This window comes from Triticum dicoccoides, chromosome 4A, assembly GCF_002162155.2.
Source record: "Triticum dicoccoides isolate Atlit2015 ecotype Zavitan chromosome 4A, WEW_v2.0, whole genome shotgun sequence".
Classification (NCBI taxonomy): Eukaryota; Viridiplantae; Streptophyta; class Magnoliopsida; order Poales; family Poaceae; genus Triticum; species Triticum dicoccoides.
The window spans coordinates 565774495-565793451 of record NC_041386.1 but is presented as its reverse complement, the minus strand read 5'-3'; the positions used below and the strand labels follow the sequence as shown (position 1 = coordinate 565793451).

At 40.5% G+C, this 18957-nt stretch overlaps 1 protein-coding gene across 1 annotated transcript in view; it reads left to right on the top strand.

Moving 5' to 3' along the window:
* LOC119283659 (protein BZR1 homolog 1-like) overlaps positions 1-18957 on the top strand; it is a 48525-nt gene that overhangs the window by 26862 nt on the left and 2706 nt on the right. The window contains exons 2-3 of the mRNA XM_037563113.1: positions 15535-15798; positions 15932-16178. Coding sequence (XP_037419010.1) covers positions 15535-15798; positions 15932-16178 — 511 coding nt within the window. The remainder of the gene's footprint in view (positions 1-15534; positions 15799-15931; positions 16179-18957) is intronic.

The following is an 18957-nucleotide window of genomic DNA, read 5'->3' as shown; positions in this document are numbered from 1 at the left end:
TACGATCTTGATGTATCGCGAGCTTTGCTATTATATTTGGATCCTATGATGTTTCTTCCCCCCTCTACTCTCTTGTAATGGATTGAGTTTCCCCTTTGAAGTTATCTTATCGGATTGAGTCTTTAAAGATTTGAGAACACTTGATGTATGTCTTGCCGTGTGTATCTGTGGTGACAATGGGATACCACATGATTCACTTGATGTATGTTTTGGTGATCAACTTGCGGGTTCCGCCCATGAACCTATGCATATGGGTTGGCACACGTTTTCGTCGTGACTCTCCGGTAGAAACTTTGGGGCACTCTTTGAGGTCCTTTGTGTTGGTTGAATAGATGAATATGAGATTGTGTGATGCATATCGTATAATCGTACCCACGGATACTTGAGGTGACATTGGAGTATCTAGGTGACATTAGGGTTTTGGTTGATTTGTGTCTTAAGGTGTTATTCTAGTATGAACTCTAGGGCTGTTTGTGACACTTATAGGAATAGCCCGACGGATTGATTGGAAAGAATAACTTTGAGGTGGTTTCATACCCTACCATAATCTCTTCGTTCGTTCTCCGCTATTAGTGACTTTGGAGTGACTCTTTGTTGCATGTTGAGGGATAGTTATGTGATCCAATTATGATAGTATTGTTGAGGGAACTTACACTAGCGAAATTATGAACCCTAGACCTTATTTCCACACATTGCATTACCGTTTACGCTCACTTTTATCATTCGTTACCTTGCTGTTTTTATAATTTCAGATTACAAATACCTTTATCTACTATCCATATACCACTTGTATCACCATCTCTTCGCCGAACTAGTGCACCTATACAATTTACCATTGTATTGGGTGTGTTGGGGACACAAGAGACTCTTTGTTATTTGGTTGCAGGGTTGCTTGAGAGAGACCATCTTCATCCTACGCCTCCTACGGATTGATAAACCTTAGGTCATCCACTTGAGGGAAATTTGCTACTGTCCTACAAACCTCTGCACTTGGAGGCCCAACAACGTCTACAAGAAGAAGGTTTTGTAGTAGACATCAGGCTCATCAAGTTTAACCCGGGTATTCCGCATGTGCAAAACTGTCTTGCACCCGTTGTATGTGAACGTAGAGCCTATCACACCCGATCATCACGTGGTGTCTCAGTAAGACGAATTGTCGCAATGGTGCATACTCAGGGAGAACACTTATACCTTGAAATTTTAGTGAGGGATCATCTTATAATGCTACCGTCGTACTAAGCAAAATAAGATGCATAAAAGATAAACATCATATGCAATCAAAATATGTGACATGATATGGCCATCATCATCTTGTGCCTTTGATCTCCATCTCCAAAGCACCGTCATGATCTCCATCTTCACCGGCTTGACACCTTAATCTCCATCATAGCGTCATGGTCGTCTCGCCGACTATTTCTTCTACAACTATCGTTAACGCATAGTGATAAAGTAAAGCAATTACATGGCGTTTGCATTTCATACAATAAAGAGACAACCATAAGGCTGCTGCCGGTTGCCAGTGACTTTTACAAAACATGATCATCTCACACAATAACGTATATCACATCATGTATTGACCATATCACATCACAACATGCCCTGCAAAAATAAGTTAGACGTCCTCTACTTTGTTGTTGCAAGTTTTACATGGCTGCTACGGGCTTCTAGCAAGAATCGTTCTTACCTACGCATCAAAAACTCAACGGTGATTTTCAAGTTTTTTGTTTTAACCTTCAAAGGACCAGCCGCTGTCAAATTCGATTCAACTAAAGTTGGAGAAACAGACACCCGCCAGCCACCTTCATGCAAAACTAGTTGCATGTCTATCGGTGGAACCAGTCTCATGAACGTGGTCATGTAAGGTTGGTCCGGGCCGCTTCATCCAACAATACCGCCGAATTAAAATAAGACATTGGTGGTAAGCAGTATGACGATAATCGACCACAACTCTTTGTGTTCTACTCGTGCATATCATCTACGCATAGACCTAGCTCGGATGTTGTGAGATCGTGGATGTCGCCTAGAGGGGGGTGAATAGGCACTTTCAAATAATTATGGTTTAGGCTTGAACAAAAGCGGAATAAACCTAGCGGTTAAATTGTCAAGCACAAAACCTACAACAACTAGGTTCACCTATGTGCACCAACAACTTATGATAAGCAAGATAAATTACTAGGTGATAGCAAGATATATGACAAGAAACAATATGGCTATCACAAAGTAAAGTGCATTAGTAAAGGGCTCGGCTAAGAGATAACCGAGGCACGAGGAGACGATGATGTATCCCGAAGTTCACACCCGTGCCGATGCTAATCTTCGTTTGGAGTGGTGTGGAGGCACAATGCTCCCGAAGAAGAGAAAAGAGTCTTGATGACCCACAAGTATAGGGGATCTATCGTAGTCCTTTCAATAAGTAAGAGTGTCGAACCCAACGAGGAGCAGAAGGAAATGATAAGCAGTTTCCAGCAAGGTATTCTCTGCAAGTACTGAAATAAGTGGTAACAGATAGTTTTGTGATAGGATAATCTGTAACGAGCAACAATTAACAAAAGTAAATAAAGTGCAGCAAGGTGGCCCAATCCTTTTGTAGCAGAGGACAAGCCTGGACAAACTCTTTTATGAAGTAAAGCGCTCCCGAGGACACATGGGGATACCATCAACCTAGTTTCCATCACGTTCATATGATTCGCGTTCGGTACTTTGATAATTTGGTATGTGGGTGGACCGGTGCTGTTTGGAAAACATCATCCGTGAAGTTTCAGGACTTTTGGAGCTGTGCAGAATAGGTCTCTAATATTTGCTCCTTTTCCAGCCCAGAATCCCAGTTGCCGACATTCTCCCCCTTTATGTAAACCTTGTAAAATAAGAGAGAATAGGCATAAGTATTGTGACATAATGTGTAATAACAGCCATAATGCAATAAATATTGATATAAAAGCATGATGCAAAATGGACGTATCAACTCCCCCAAGCTTAGACCTCGCTTGTCCTCAAGCGAAAAGCCGAAATCGAAAAAAATGTCCACATGTTTAGAGATAGAGGTGTCGATAAAAATAAAATTTGGACATGAGGGTGTCATGATCATTCTTAGAACAGCAACTTACATAATTCTTTGTCATATAATATCTGATGCTAGAGTAATAATTCAATCACAATATCAAGTATGAATCGTAAACTTCATTGAAAACTAACAAACTACAATCTCGGTCATTGAAACAATTGCAATTTATCATAACATAGGAAAGAGTCAATGTATAAGAGCTTTTCAGCAATTCCACATACTCAACTATCATATAATCTTTCACAATTGCTGACACTCACGCAACACTTATGGGTATGGAGTTTTAATCGGACACAGAGAAAGATAGGGGCTTATAGATTTCCCTCCCAACGGTTTACCTCAAGGATAATGTCAACAGTAATTGTTCATGAAAACTCACATCCAATTAGCCATATATACCAGGATCTTTCCAACATATTGTGCTTGCCAAAGGATAAAATGTAAAAAGGAAGGCTGAAGATCACCATGACTCTTATGCAATGTAGGAGATAAAAGTAAAAGATAGGCCCTTCGCAAAGGGAAGCAGAGGTTGTCATGCGCTTTTATGGTTGGATGCACAAAATCTTAATGCGAAAGAACATCACTTTATATTGCCACTTGTGATATGGACCCTTATTATGCAGTCTGTCGCTTCTATTACTTCCATATCACACGCTCGTATAAAGCTTATTTCCTCCACACCAATCAATCATACATATTTAGAGAGCAATTTCTATTGCTTTCACTGATGACAACTTACTTGATGGATCTTGCTCAATCCATAGGTAGATATGGTGGACTCTTATGGCAAGACTGGTTTAAGGGTATTTGGAAGCACAAGTAGTATATCTACTTGGTGCAATGAATTTGGCTAGCATGAGGGGGAAAGGCAAGCTCACCATGTTGGAAGATTCAAGACAATATAATTTATCTCAGATGTAAGAAAACATAACCCATTACGTTGTCTTCCTTGTAATGTCAACTCTTTAGCATGTCATATTTTAATGAGTGCTCACAATTATAAAAGATGTCCAAGATAGTATATTTATATGAGAAGACCTCTCTTTCTTTATTACTTCCTATTAATTACAACGATGACCAAAACTGAGTTTGTTAACCCTCAACAATTTTTATTCATCATACTCTTTCTATGTGAGCTCATTACTCTCCATAAGACTCATATGATCTCTTTGTTTCTTTTCATTTCTTTGTCTTTTCTTTTATTCCCTTAGGATCATGGCAAAATAATCAAGCCCTTGACTCAACACTAATCTTTTTTATATAGCTCACGGACTCGATTACATAGAGGGAAAATAAAGCAAAACTCACAACTAGATCATACTAAGAACTTTTATTCTATTAGATCAAGATATTACCAAAAGGATCAAACTAATAAAAACGGTAAAGATAAGATACGATACCGGGGCACTTCCCCAATCTTGGCAGTTGCCAAGTGGGGTGCCCATACCAGATACTCAATTCTTCTTTGTTGGTGGAGACGGTGGTGATTTTGTTGATGGCGTAGGCTTGTCGTCCTCTTCCAAGGCATAGGCTCACCATCATAGAAGGATGACCGAGTCTTCGGGATCCTCAAATCTGCAGCCAAACTCATCCTTTTGAATCTATATTCATACTCACAGTTTTGGTTTTGCAGGTCATAGATTTGAGCTTGAAGGTGCTCGATTTTCTCGTGAAGCTTGAAGATGGTCTCCCCGATGTTGTCGGCATCCAGCTTGTGTTTGTTGGTGAATTCTGTGATCATCATGTAGTTGGAGTTGAGTCCACGCTCCACCATCCCTTGACACTTGAAAACTTGTTGCTCCATTGCTTCAAGCCTCGTCTCCACGCTTCCGGTCCCCTTTGGTCCCTCAGCATCACGGATGTGCAGCAACCCATCACGCATCTCAATGGTTTGAGGGTGTCGCTGCACCTCCACGAGGTAAGGGTTGATGACCTTCTCGAAGAACTTATCCTTGGTGGCACTTGGAGACGTCATGATAACCTAGATCTGTCAAAAAAACAGCTCGAAACAAAGACAGGAGATTTTTGCGTGATATGGGAGTCAAAACCCCCGGGAGATTATATAATGAACTTTTACTGACCAAAATACGTGTCGTGTATGAAAACAAAGTCCGTAGAGCACACGAGGTGCGCACGAGGTAGGGGGCGCGCCCTCCACCCTCGTGTCCTTCCCGGACTGCTGCTTATTTTTCTATTTTTCTAAATATTCCAAAACGGAGAAATATTGCCTTAAAAACTGTTTTGGAGTCGGTTTACTTACCGCACCACATACCTATTCCTTTTTGGAGTCTGAAACGTTCCGGAAAGTGTCCCTTATGTATTCCTCCGGGGTTACGGTTTCAATAACATTGGTTTCAACATTTATGGGATTACCTGAGATATAGTGTTTGATTCTTTGACCATTCACCACCTTCGGATTGGTGCCTTCGAAGTTGTTGATTTTTATGGCACCTGAACGGTAGACCTCCTCAATAACGTAAGGACCTTCCCATTTAGAGAGAATTTTTCCTGCAAAAAATCTTAAACGAGAGTTGTATAGCAATACATAATCACCTACATTAAACTCATGCTTTTGTATCTTTTTGTCATGCCATCTTTTAACTTTTTCTTTAAACAACTTGGCATTTTCGTAGGCTTGGGTTCTCCATTCATCAAGTGAGCTAATATCAAATAACCTCCTCTCATCGGCAAGTTTAAAATCATAATTAAGTTCTTTATAAAATAGCCCAATAAGCCTTGTGTTCTAGATCGAGAGGTAAGTGACATGCTTTTCCATAGACCATTTTATACGGAGACATACCCATAGGATTTTTATATGCACTTCTATAGGCCCATAATGCATCATCAAGTTTCTTCGACCAATTCTTTCTAGACCTATTAACAGTCTTTTGCAAAATTAATTTGAGCTCTCTATTACTCAATTCTACTTGACCACTAGACTGAGGGTGATAAGGAGATGCAATTATATGATTACCATCATATTTAGCAAGCATTTTACGGAAAGCACCATGAATAAAATGTGAACCACCATCGGTCATTAAATATCTAGGGACTCCAAATCTTGGAAAAATAACTTCTTTAAGCATTTTAATAGAAGTGTTATGATCAGCACTACTAGTTGGAATAGCTTCTATCCACTTAGTAACATAATCAACAACAACTAAAATATGTGTATAACCATTAGAGGAAGGAAAAGGTCCCATATAGTCAAAGCCCCAAACATCAAATGGTTCAATAACAAGTGAATAATTCATAGGCATTTCTTGACGTCTATTGATATTACCAATTCTTTGACATTCATCACAAGATAAGACAAACTTACGGGCATCCTTGAAGAGAGTAGGCCAATAAAAACCAGATTGCAGTACCTTATGTGCAGTTCTATCTCCAGCATGGTGTCCTCCGTAAGCTTCGGAGTGACACTTGCGTAGGATCTGGTCCTGTTCATGCTCAGGTACACAACGTCTAATAACACCATCTACTCCTTCTTTATAAAGATGTGGGTCATCCCAAAAGTAATGCCTCAAATCATAGAAGAACTTTTTCTTTTGCTGGTATGTGAAACTAGGTGGTATAAACTTAGCAACAATGTAATTAGCATAATCAGCATACCATGGAGCAGCATGAGAAGCATTTATGACATTTAATTGCTCATCAGGAAAACTATCATCAATAGGTAGTGGGTCATCAAGCACATTTTCTAACCTAGACAAGTTGTCTGCAACGGGGTTCTCACCTCCTTTTCTATCAACAATGTGCAAATCAAATTCTTCTAGTAAGAGAACCCATCTAATAAGTCTAGGTTTAGCATCTTTCTTTTCCATAAGATATTTAATAGCAGCATGATCAGTGTGAATAGTTACTTTAGAATCAACAATATAAGGTCTAAACTTATCACAAGCAAATACAATTGCTAAGAATTCTTTTTCAGTAGTAGCATAATTTCTTTGAGCATTGTCTAGAGTTTTACTAGCATATTGAATAATATTTAGTTTCTTATCAACTCTTTGTCCTAGAACAACACCTACAGCATAATCACTAGCATCACACATAATTTCAAAGGGTAAATTCCAATCAGGTGGCTGAACAATAGGTGCAGAGATCAATGCTTTCTTAAGTATTTCAAATGCTTCCACACAATCATCATCAAAGACAAATGGTATATCTTTTTGTAATAAATTAGTCAGAGGCCGAGAGATTTTTGAGAACTCCTTAACGAACCTCCTATAAAAATCGGCATGACCAAGGAAACTTCTTATACCTTTGATGTCCTTGGGACATGGCATCTTTTCAATAGCATCAACCTTGGCTTTATCAACTTCAATACCTCTTTCAGAAACTTTATGCCACAAGACAATACATTCATTAACCATAAAGTGGCACTTTTCCCAATTCAAGGCAAGATTAGTTTCTTCACATCTCTGCAAAACTCGATCAAGGTTGCTTAAGAAATCATCAAAAGAAGATCCATAGACGGAGAAGTCATCCATGAAAACCTCACAAATCTTTTTAGAAAAGTCAGAGAATATAGCCATCATGCATCTTTGAAAGGTAGCAGGTGCATTACATAAACCAAAAGGCATACGTCTATAAGCAAAAGTACCAAAAGGGCATGTAAAAGTAGTCTTTGATTGATCTTTGGCTGACACAGGTATTTGATCGATAAAAGGTAAGGGGTAATGATCTTTTCAGTAGCCTTATTTAATTTGCGGAAATCAATTACCATCCTATAACCTATAATAATTCTTTGAGGAATCAATTCATCTTTATCATTAGGAACAACAGTAATACCTCCCTTCTTAGGGACACAATGGACAGGGCTTACCCATTGACTATCAACAATGGGATAAATTATACCTGCCTCAAGGAGCTTTAGTATCTCCTTTCTTACCACTTCTTTCATTTTAGGATTTAGCCGGCGTTGATGATCACGAACTGATTTAGCATCTTCTTCCAAATTAATTTTATGTTGACATAGAGTGGGACTAATGCCCTTAAGATCATCAAGAGTATACCCAATAGCAGCACGGTGCTTCTTCAGAGTTTTCAATAATCTCTCTTCTTCATGCTTTGAAAGGTTATCACTAATAATAACATGATATATATCTTTTTTCTCATCAAGATAAGCATATTTAAGGGTATCAGGTAACGGTTTAAGCTCAAACACGGGATCACCCTTGGGTGTAGGAGGATCCCCTAGGATTTCAATAGGTAAATTATTTTTCAGAATAGGTTCCGGTTTAAAGAATACTTCATCTAATTCCCTTCTTTCATTCATAAACATATCGTTTTCATGGTCTAGCAAATATTGTTCTAAAGGATCACTAGGAGGTACGACAATAGAAGCAAGACAAATAATTTCATTCTTACTAGGTAATTCTTCTTCACAGTGTTGTCTACTAAATTTAGAAAAATTAAATTCATGAGTCATATCATCTAAACCGACAGTAACAACATCTCTTTTGCAATCTATGGTAGCATTAACAGTGTTCAAGAAGGGTCTACCAAATATAATGGGACAAAAGCTATCTTGTGGGGAACCAAGAACAAGAAAATCAGCAGGATATTTAGTTTTACCACATAAGACTTCAACATCTCTAACAATTCCCATTGGTGAAATAGTATCTCTATTGGCAAGTTTAATTGTGACATCAATATCTTCCATCTCAGCAGGTGCAATATCATGCATAACTTCTTGATATAAAGAATAAGGTATTGTATTAGCACTAGCACCCATATCACATAAGCCATGATAACAATGATCTCCTATTTTAGCAGAAATAATAGGCATGCCTACTACAGGTCTAGGTTTATCTTTATCACGGGGTTTAGCAATTCTAGCGGTTTCATTACAGAAATAAATAACATGCCCATCAATATTATCAGACAAGAGATCTTTAACAATAGCAATATTAAGTTCAACTTTAACTTGCTCAGGAGGTGTATATGTTTTAATATTGCTTTTACGAACCACAGTTGAAGCTTTAGCATGATCCTTTATCCTAACAGGGAAAGGTGGTTTCTCAACATAAGAAGTAGGGACAATAGGATCATTATAAGTAATAGTATTTTCTTCAACTTTAATAGGTGCAGCTACTTTTACTTCTATGGGAGGATGATATTTGAACCACTTCTCCTTGGGGAGATCAACATAAGTAGCAAAAGATTCACAGAAAGAAGCTACTATCTCAGAGTCAAGTCCATATTTAGTGCTAAATTTACGAAAAATATCGGTATCCATAAAAGATTTAACACAATCAAAACTAGGTGTCATACCTGACTCCTTACCATTGTCGAGGTCCTAATATTTAGTGTTGCGTTTAATTCTTTCCAATAAACCCCATTTGAATTCAGTAGTCTTCATCATAAAAGAGCCAGCACAAGAAGTATCAAGCATGGTGCGATTGTTACCAGAAAGCCGAGCATAAATTTTTTGAATAATCATTTCTCTTGAGAGCTCATGATTGGGGCATGAATATAACATTGATTTAAGCCTCCCCCAAGCTTGAGCGATGATTTCTCCTTCGCGAGGTCAAAAATTATATATATAATTGCGATCACGATGAACAAGATGCATAGGATAAAACTTCTGATGAAATTCCAATTTCATTCGTTTGTAATTCCAAGACCTCATATCATCACATAGCCTATACCATGTCGATGCATCTCCCCTCAAACATAAGGGAAAGACCTTCTTATTAAGAACATCTCTGGGTACACCTGCAAGCTTAAATAATCCACAAACTTGATCCACATATATCAGATGTTCATCAGGATGTTTTTTTCCATCTCCTAGAAAAGGATTAGCTAGCAGTTTTTCTACCATACCAGAAGGAACTTCAAAGCAAGCATTTTCATTTTCATTTTCAGTGGGTTCAGTAGGTTCAGGAGCAACTCTTTGCTCTATTGGTTGGGGTGAAGATACCTCGAACAAGCCCCTCAGAGGATTACCTTCCATAGTGACAAGTGACAGTAAATTTCAGCACACTATATAAATTTTTCCTTACCAAATTCCACCTACCAAATGCGCTTCACTCCCCGGCAGCGGCGCCAGAAAAGAGTCTTGATGACCCACAACTATAGGGGATCTATCGTAGTCCTTTCAATAAGTAAGAGTGTCGAACCCAACGAGGAGCAGAAGGAAATGATAAGCGGTTTCCAGCAAGGTATTCTCTGCAAGTACTGAAATAAGTGGTAACAGATAGTTTTGTGATAGGATAATCTGTAATGAGCAACAAGTAACAAAAGTAAATAAAGTGCAGCAAGGTGGCCCAATCCTTTTGTAGCAAAGGACAAGCCTGGACAAACTCTTATGTGAAGTAAAGCGCTCCCGAGGACACATGGGGATATCGTCAAGCTAGTTTTCATCACGTTCATATGACTCGCGTTCGGTACTTTGATAATTTGGTATGTGGGTGGACCGGTGCTTGGGTACTGCCCTTACTTGGACGAGCATCCCACTTATGATTAACCTCTATTGCAAGCATCCGCAAATACAACAAAAGTATTAAGGTAAACCTAACCATAGCATGAAACATATGGATCCAAATCAGCCCCTTACGAAGCAACGCATAAACTAGGGTTTAAGCTTCTGTCACTCTAGCAACCCATCATCTACTTATTACTTCCCAATGCCTTCCTCTAGGCCCAAACAATGGTGAAGTGTCATGTAGTCGACATTCACATAACACCACTAGAGGAGAGACAACATACATCTCATCAAAATATCGAACGAATACCAAATCATGACTACTAATAGCAAGACTTCTCCCATGTCCTCAGGAACAAAAGTAACTACTCACAAAGCATAAACATGTTCATAATCAGAGGGGTATTAATATGCATATAGGATCTGAACATATGATCTTCCACCAATTAAACCAACTAGCATCAACTACAAGGAGTAATTAACACTACTAGCAACCTACTAGCACCAATCTCGGACTTGGAGACAAGAATTGGATACAAGAGATGAACTAGGGTTTTGAGATGAGATGGTGCTGATGAAGATGTTGATGGAGATTGCCCTCTCCCGATGAGAGGAGCGTTGGTGATGACGATGGCGATGATTTCCCCCTCCGGGAGGGAAGTTTCCCCAGCAGAACAGCTCCGCTAGAGCCCTAGATTGAGTCGGCCAAGGTTCCGCCTCGTGGCGGCGGAGTTTCATCCGAGAAGATGGCTTATTAATTTTTTCCCATCGAAAGACTCCATATAGAAGAAGATGGCCACCGGAGGGCCACCAGGGGGCCCACGAGGTAGGGGGCGAGCCCTGGGGGGTAGGGCGCGCCCCCCACCCTCGTGGGAAGGGTGTGTCCCCCTTGGTGAGGTTCTTGCGCTCAGTATTTTATATATTTGGAAACCATCATCCGTGAAGTTTCAGGACTTTTGGAGCTGTGCAGAATAGGTCTCTAATATTTGCTCCTTTTCCAGCCCAGAATCCCAGCTGCCGGCATTCTCCCTCTTTATGTAAACCTTGTAAAATAAGAGAGAATAGGCATAAGTATTGTGACATAATGTGTAATAACAGCCCATAATGCAATAAATATTGATATAAAAGCATGATGCAAAATGGACGTATCAAGAAGCCACTAGGGCCACCATAACCTCCTCATGCCCTTGCACATTGCAAGATGTCATGATTCCACTAAGGGACCCTTGAGTGCGGTCACCGAACCCGTACAAATGGCAACCCTTGGGGGCGGTCACCAAACCCATACACTTTGGCAACCCTTGGGGGCGGTCACCGAAACCCGTCAAATTGCTCGGGGTAATCTCCACAACCTAATTGGAGACCCCGATGCTTGCTTGGAGCTTTACACCACAATGATTGAGCTCTGAACACGTCCAACCGTCTAGGGCGCCCAAGCACGCAAGAGGAACAAGCTCAAGGGTACCAAGCACCCAAGAGTAATAAGCTTCTCAACTTGTAACTTCCACGTATCACCATGGAGAACTCAAACTGACACACCAAATGCAATGGCAAGGGCACACAGAGTGCCCAAGTCCTTCTCTCCCAAATCCCACCAAAGCAAAAAATGCTAGGGAGGAAAATGAGAGTAAGAACAAGAAGGATAACACCAAGAACTCCAAGATCTAGATCCAAGGGGTTCTCCTCACATAGAGGAGAAAGTGATTGGTGGAAATGTGGATCTAGATCTCCTCTCTCCCCCCCCGCCAAAACTAGCAAGAATCCATTGAGGGATTGAGAGATAGCAAGCTCGAAGAAAGGTCAACAATGGGGGAAGAACACGAGCTCAAAGGATAAGGTTCATTGGGGAAGAAGACCCCCTTTTATAGGTGGGGAAAATCCAACCATTATGCTCACAGCCCGCACAGAGCGGTACTACCGCTCATGGGAGTGGTACTATCGCTTGGGCGGTGGAAGCCCATTGAAAAACAACAGAGAGAAGGCAAAAGGCCAGTAGAACCACCGGAGCGGTACTACCGCTCGTCCTCACGGTACTACTTCTAGGGGTAGTGGTACTACTGCCAAGGGTAGAGGTACTACTGCCAAGGGTAGCGGTACTAAAAAAATGCATCCGTGCCTACCACTGCTGGACATAATACGAGATTTTGGTCCGGAGCGGAAGTAGCCACGGCAGTAGTCGCGGTAGTACCGCTCTGGAGTGATAGTAAAAAATTACATCCCCTCCAAGCGGTAGTAGCTGCGGTAGTACCTCTGCAGCCTTTTAAGGACAACAAAACTGCCACAACTTCTGCAAACGGACTCTGAATTCAACGAACCCAAGTTTGTTAGAAAGCTAATGACATGGGCTAACAAAATCATGATAGAAATAACAATAAGAAGCAAATGATAAAAGGCCCATAAGAAAATTGTGAGAACCCTTCCTCGAATAAGACCGGTAAAACATCCAACACCAAAAATGTAATAGAAGAAGCATATGAAATCCGTTTTCGATGTAGTAGAGCTTGTCACAAAGATAACCACAAGCTCTAAAACCTCAAAAAGAGAAAATACAAATAAGAATCAAGAAATATGATGCAAGGATGCAATGGTTTGAGCTCTCGACGATCTATACGATCAAGCTACTCACTTGAGAGCCCCCTTGATAGTACGACTATCGATCCTATAACCCGGTCTCCAAACTATCACCATGAGACCAGTAAAATAGAAAACCTATCAAGGGAAAACCTTTGCCTTGCACGAAGTCCACTTGAGCTAGATGATGACGATCTTGACGCCCTCAAGTTGGACCACCTTTCTTCATTGCATTCGCTCGATGAAGACTAGTTGATTGCTCCCCATACTCCACTATGTGTGAGCCACTCTTTGGCACATCTTCCCAAGTCCATTGACACCATAATGGACAGCAAGATTCAAGGAAGATCTCTTCGTGATGCTCCACTTGAGCTTGCACCGCAATATTGATGATGATCACCACTTGATGTCATCCTCCATGGGTTGTATGAGATCTTCCTCTTGATGTAAACCCATGGAAACAAACCTAACCCCACATAGAACTCACACGTAGATCATGGGTTAGTACACAAAGCGTAATGGATAATGCTTACCATACCATGGGATCACTTGATCCCTCTTGGTACATCTTCTACGCTTTGTTAGTTGATCAACTTGATTTACTCTTGACTTAGTCTTGATCAACCTTGAACCTTTCCAATTCCCTTCATTTGGATGATGCCTTGAAGGTAAGCATGAATGATCACACAATCTTATTCTTCAAGACATGACCAATCTTTGGATAATTCCTTACTAGCACCTTGGTCAACACATAAACTCCTTGAAACCAACACATGGACTTCGATAAATGCCTATGGACAAATCCTTCAAATAGAACTCAATGTAACCATTAGTCCATAGAGAATGTCATCAATTACCAAAACCACACATGGGGGCATCGCATGTCCTTTCAATCTCCCCCATTTTGGTAATTGATGACAATCACTTTGAAGAGAGTTTATATAAGGAATTATGCATCACCTTGTAATGCAACAACCAATAATGCATGCGTATGAGATGCAAATGCTTAGGAACAAAACCAAAGCAAGAAGAAGAAGAAATAACTCTATAAACTTCTCCACAAAACTCTCTGGAACTTATCCCCCATTGACATCGATTGCCAAAATGGGCGAAAAGCTTAGAAGGCAAATATAAATTGTGGTCCTCCATAAATTGTGTATTTCTCAACAAGAGAGTGGAATTCAATACACATATCCAAAGGTAAGTACTTGGAGGAAGACAAACTATATTGAGGCACAAAGATTGCTAAGAATGATATGCCAAGAAATAACAAAGAGAGACACAAGCAATCTAGCAATCAAAAGATACCAATTGGAGCAAGAAATCAAAGGATATCAATTGAACCAACTAGACCAAAGATCCTATGAGCCACATGAATAAAGGATATTATGATATGAGCAAAGGAGTGTTCTAAAGAAACTAGACAAGCTCCCTGTGATTTGTGCACAAATAAGAATTTTTGTATTTGGATACAAAGTGCACAAAATAGGATCATCACTCCCCCAAAATAAATAGAAACACACAACAAGTGCAAGTGAGCATATAGGAAACTAAGCCTAGCACTTGCAACAAACACACGGTTGAGCAACATGTAAAAGAGGCAACTTAGGAATAGGCTCAACCAAAACTGATGTGTGCGAGTCAAGGCAATGCACTTGAGAAGACTAATGTACGGTTGAGCATAAATCATCAATATAGTCTTGACTCGATGAGATACACGGTGCAAGGCCTGTCATTCACACACACAACTAGCAAATGGTTTCACAAGCTCACTAAAGGCCTATAAAGCACCTATGCTTGTGACAACCTGTGGTGAAGATATAAAAGGAAGCTCCGTTAAGAGGAGGGATACCAATTGAATTGGCAAAAGCCTCATCATGACAACCAAGAGGAAAACAATCTTCACCACAAAAGAGTGCAACAAGATGCAAAGATATAAGATCCGCACTCAAGACAAATCCTTTCACGGATCCACCTAGGAAATACAAAGGAAAGAAAGGTGGACGTGAAATAATAAGGATATCCACTAAAGATGTAACTTCTATCAGGTGTATACGACTCTAGGTAGATGAAAATCATGATGATATCAATCCACAAAGAAGGATGCACACAAGAAATGGTTACTCAAGGAAAGAATATGATACCCAAACGGAAGTCATAAAATATGCTGATAAGATCTTTGCTTGAAAAGCACATAGCGCATGGCTTAATATTATCTTATCTCTACTATTAAAGGAGAATCGAACGTCATGATGGTTCGACCTCCTACGATGGTTCGACCTTCATGATCGCCTCGCTCCCCTCCACCCCACCCTCCTACGATTCCTAAAAAATTGGACTGCCTCCCCGCCCCTCCGCTCACGAGAAAAAGAAAAAAGAAAAAAAGAAAAACAACGCACGTCCCCAAGTCCTCGTATCCCACCTCCCACTCCCTTCCCCAAATCCCTCACTCTCGATTCCCTATTCTCTCCAGAGAGGAATCACCGCCGCCGACCTCCTCCCGCCGATAGCGACGGAGGCGGACGCCGGGCTGGGTCGGACGCCCACATGGAAGGAGCGGGAGAACAACAAGCGGCGCGAGCGCCGGCGCCGGGCCATCGCCGCCAAGATCTTCATCGGCCTCCGCACGCTCGGCAGCTACAAGCTCCCCAAGCACTGCGACAACAACAAGGTGCTCAAGGAGCTCTGCCGCGAGGCCGAATGGGTCATGGAGGACGACATCACCACCTACCGCAAGGTGAAGCCTCGCTTCTTGGTCTCAGGATCGAGATGCCCCCCCCATCCCATGTTTCTTCTCTCCTTCCGTTTCCTGGATCTAGCTAGCCTTGCTTGGATGTGTAGATCTGTTTGTTTGGTTCGATTCATGGCAGGGATACAAGCCGCCGTCATCCAGGCCGTTCGGTGGGGTCTCGTCGGTGGGCATGAGCCCCTGCTCATCCTCGCAGCTGCTCAGTGCACCGTCGTCGGCGTTCCCGAGCCCGGTGCCTTCCTACCACCCCAGCCCGGTGTCATCCAGCTTCCTAAGCCCCACGCACCTCGAGAACCCCAGCCCTGCCTACCTCCTCTCGTTCCTCCGTGGCCTCCCCAACCTGCCCCTGCTCCGGGTCTCCAACAGCAAGGGTGAAGCAAACACTTATTGGGAGGTACTCAAAATTTGATCACTTTGTTGTAGAATCACGGTGCTAATCAACCAATCCTTGACTGATTTTGAATCTCTGCCAATAGTTCAACATCTTTTTTAATCACAAGGTCCAAAAGGTATCATTCAAAATCTGCTGATGATCAGTAGTGTCAAACCCACATCCTCGCTGCCATCTTCTACATGAACTGCTTTGTAAAAAGTGGAAAATTGTTGCTCGTAATGTTGATGTGCAGACTACCAAATTGGGATTTTTTCTATCATGGTGAAACTACACTGTAAAAAGTGAATCATGATATAAGTAATGTCTCCCAACTCTCAAATTGTTGCTTGTTATATTAATTTGGATACTACCGAATTGGAAGATTTTCAATCATGATATGGTTCTGAGAATGGATGCATGATTGCAGATGGCTGCCAAACCGTAAAATTTCAACATTCAAAAGATGTATTTTGTACTAGCAGTTTTGATGCATGATTGCAGCTGCATGTAGGTCTCGGTTTGTCCAAGAACTGTCTATGTATACCGATAATGATTACTCTATCCATCCCAAAATAAGTTTATTTTGTTTAGTACAGTTTATACTATAAAACTGTACTACATGTACTAAATCAAAGATACTTATTTTGGGACTGGGGGAGTACTCTGTTTTCAAATGGCACCTGCTGTACGCATGACAACTGTGTGTGTATAAATTAGTATCATGTTGCCTGCACGTTGAACTTATAATTCTTTTTCTGAATAATGTCTCATATTTTGATTCTTGTCAAAATGACAATTGCTATTTGCTTTCTAGACATCTTGTATGTGGCTTGTGGTGATAACAATTTTTATCTTTCTCGGGATTTGATTATGGTCATGAAGGGTACATTACGATTTACGAGCATTTAATCTTCCATGATAATCAAAGCGCCGCATAGTCTTATGTGCATCATCAGAGCTATTCCACAATTTTGTTCCCACTTATGCCTTTTTACACTTTTATATGTGTAGCTTTTAATTTTTTTAAGACATTCATTCTTTTTTTCTAAGTCTTCATGTGTGCAGAATTACTTCTGCGGTGAGCCAGAGTGTGACGTCTTCTCACGGACTACTGTCATCAATCAAGGTGGTCATTGGTCTATATCAAGCTTGTCGAGTACTTCCTGGAGGCTGATTTCTGCTCCCGCCGCGTTGCTGACCGAGGCCCCATCTATGTGGGAAGCTGCTATTTTTTTGATAGATTGGCAGTGAGATGCTTGGTAGGAGAAAAGTGAATCGGAAGAGCATGAGAGATAGATGTTGAGAACCTAAATAATGCACACACATTTACATATTTCATGTGATGGTAGTATGTCGTCGTAGTTTTTGTGTTGGTTGTCCTACTGAATGTTCCTGTCAGTCCTAACTCATCAAATCACTCTCAATTTTTAATCATTCTTGGAGCTTTTATCTCTAACTCTACAAAATCAGAAAGCATGTCTAAAGCTCAAGGTAATGTTGAAACTTGGAGGCGATCAAACCATATGCTTTTTGGGCTGTAAGAGTTTAAACTAACTATTGCTTTTGGGGTTGTACGAGTTTGAACTAACTATCGCTAACATCCTGGCTTTGAATTTTCAGTTTGTATTTTTTTTTGTTGCAAAAGTTGGTATTTGTCCATGGTCAAGATAGGGGGCACATAGAGCTTGGTTTGTTAAGCTTCTTTATATTCTCAAGGAGGTCAGGAGTTCCTCTTGAGAAGAAAGAGGACAGCCTTTAACTCAACCTACGCCTTCAGAGAGAACTGCTTGAACTCAAGATGCTCCTCCCAGTCATTTGATCGTTGTAGAAATAACCTTTTATGAGAGTGACCTAAAAGTCAGATGTTTTACATTAAGCTTACATCTCTTGTAGGTATATTTAACTTTGGGTTTGGGAGTATTATATGTTGTTTGAGAGGGTCTATTTTTTTAGAAAATATGATTTTTGTCTTTGTTTCTATACTTATCAAAGTTCATGTTTCTTTCCAGTTAGTTGTGAGAGGACTTCGTAAGTTTCCATTCAAAAAGGAGATCAAATAATATTTTGAATCGATGACATAATAAATGAAAATACAAGATTTTGAATAGGGCTTGCCCACACGGCACTGTGGAAAAGGTGAAGGGAAAGGAAGGGTGAGGAGAATAAAATGATGCAAGGGGGAGTTTTTAAAGACATACGACGATTGCCTAGGAAGAAATAAGAGGGAGAGAATCAATTTGTCCAGGAATTGAAACCAGTCCTATCATATCCGACACGCATTTTTTAATTCAAAAAATTATTTGATCATAATGCGTTTTTTGACCCGTGGCAACGTATGGGCATTCGGCTAGTAGTATATAAATGAGCTTCAACCAAATGAACATCAAAGACATCACAACTATCAACAAGAGATCATTGTTGAGATGCTTTGAGAAGGGAAACGAGTATCACAAGAACTAATCAAGAAAAATTCATGCCATGATGTAACCTACACAAGGTTGTATGTAAGAAATGTATGCATGAGTAGATACTTGTTACCGAGATAACATTGGAAGGATGTAGTAGATACCAATTGAATGTAAACGATAGTATTTGATTGAACGTCCTAGCTTGACTCCAATAAGCACATGGTGAAACCACCTTCCTTTTGAATGAACTGAGCATCCAATGCATCTCTAGTTGTTCCTATAACAACACCACAAACAAAATGGTACCCAAGCTCATTGGGACCAAGGGGTTAGAGAACCAATAATACATAGGAAAAACTCCACATA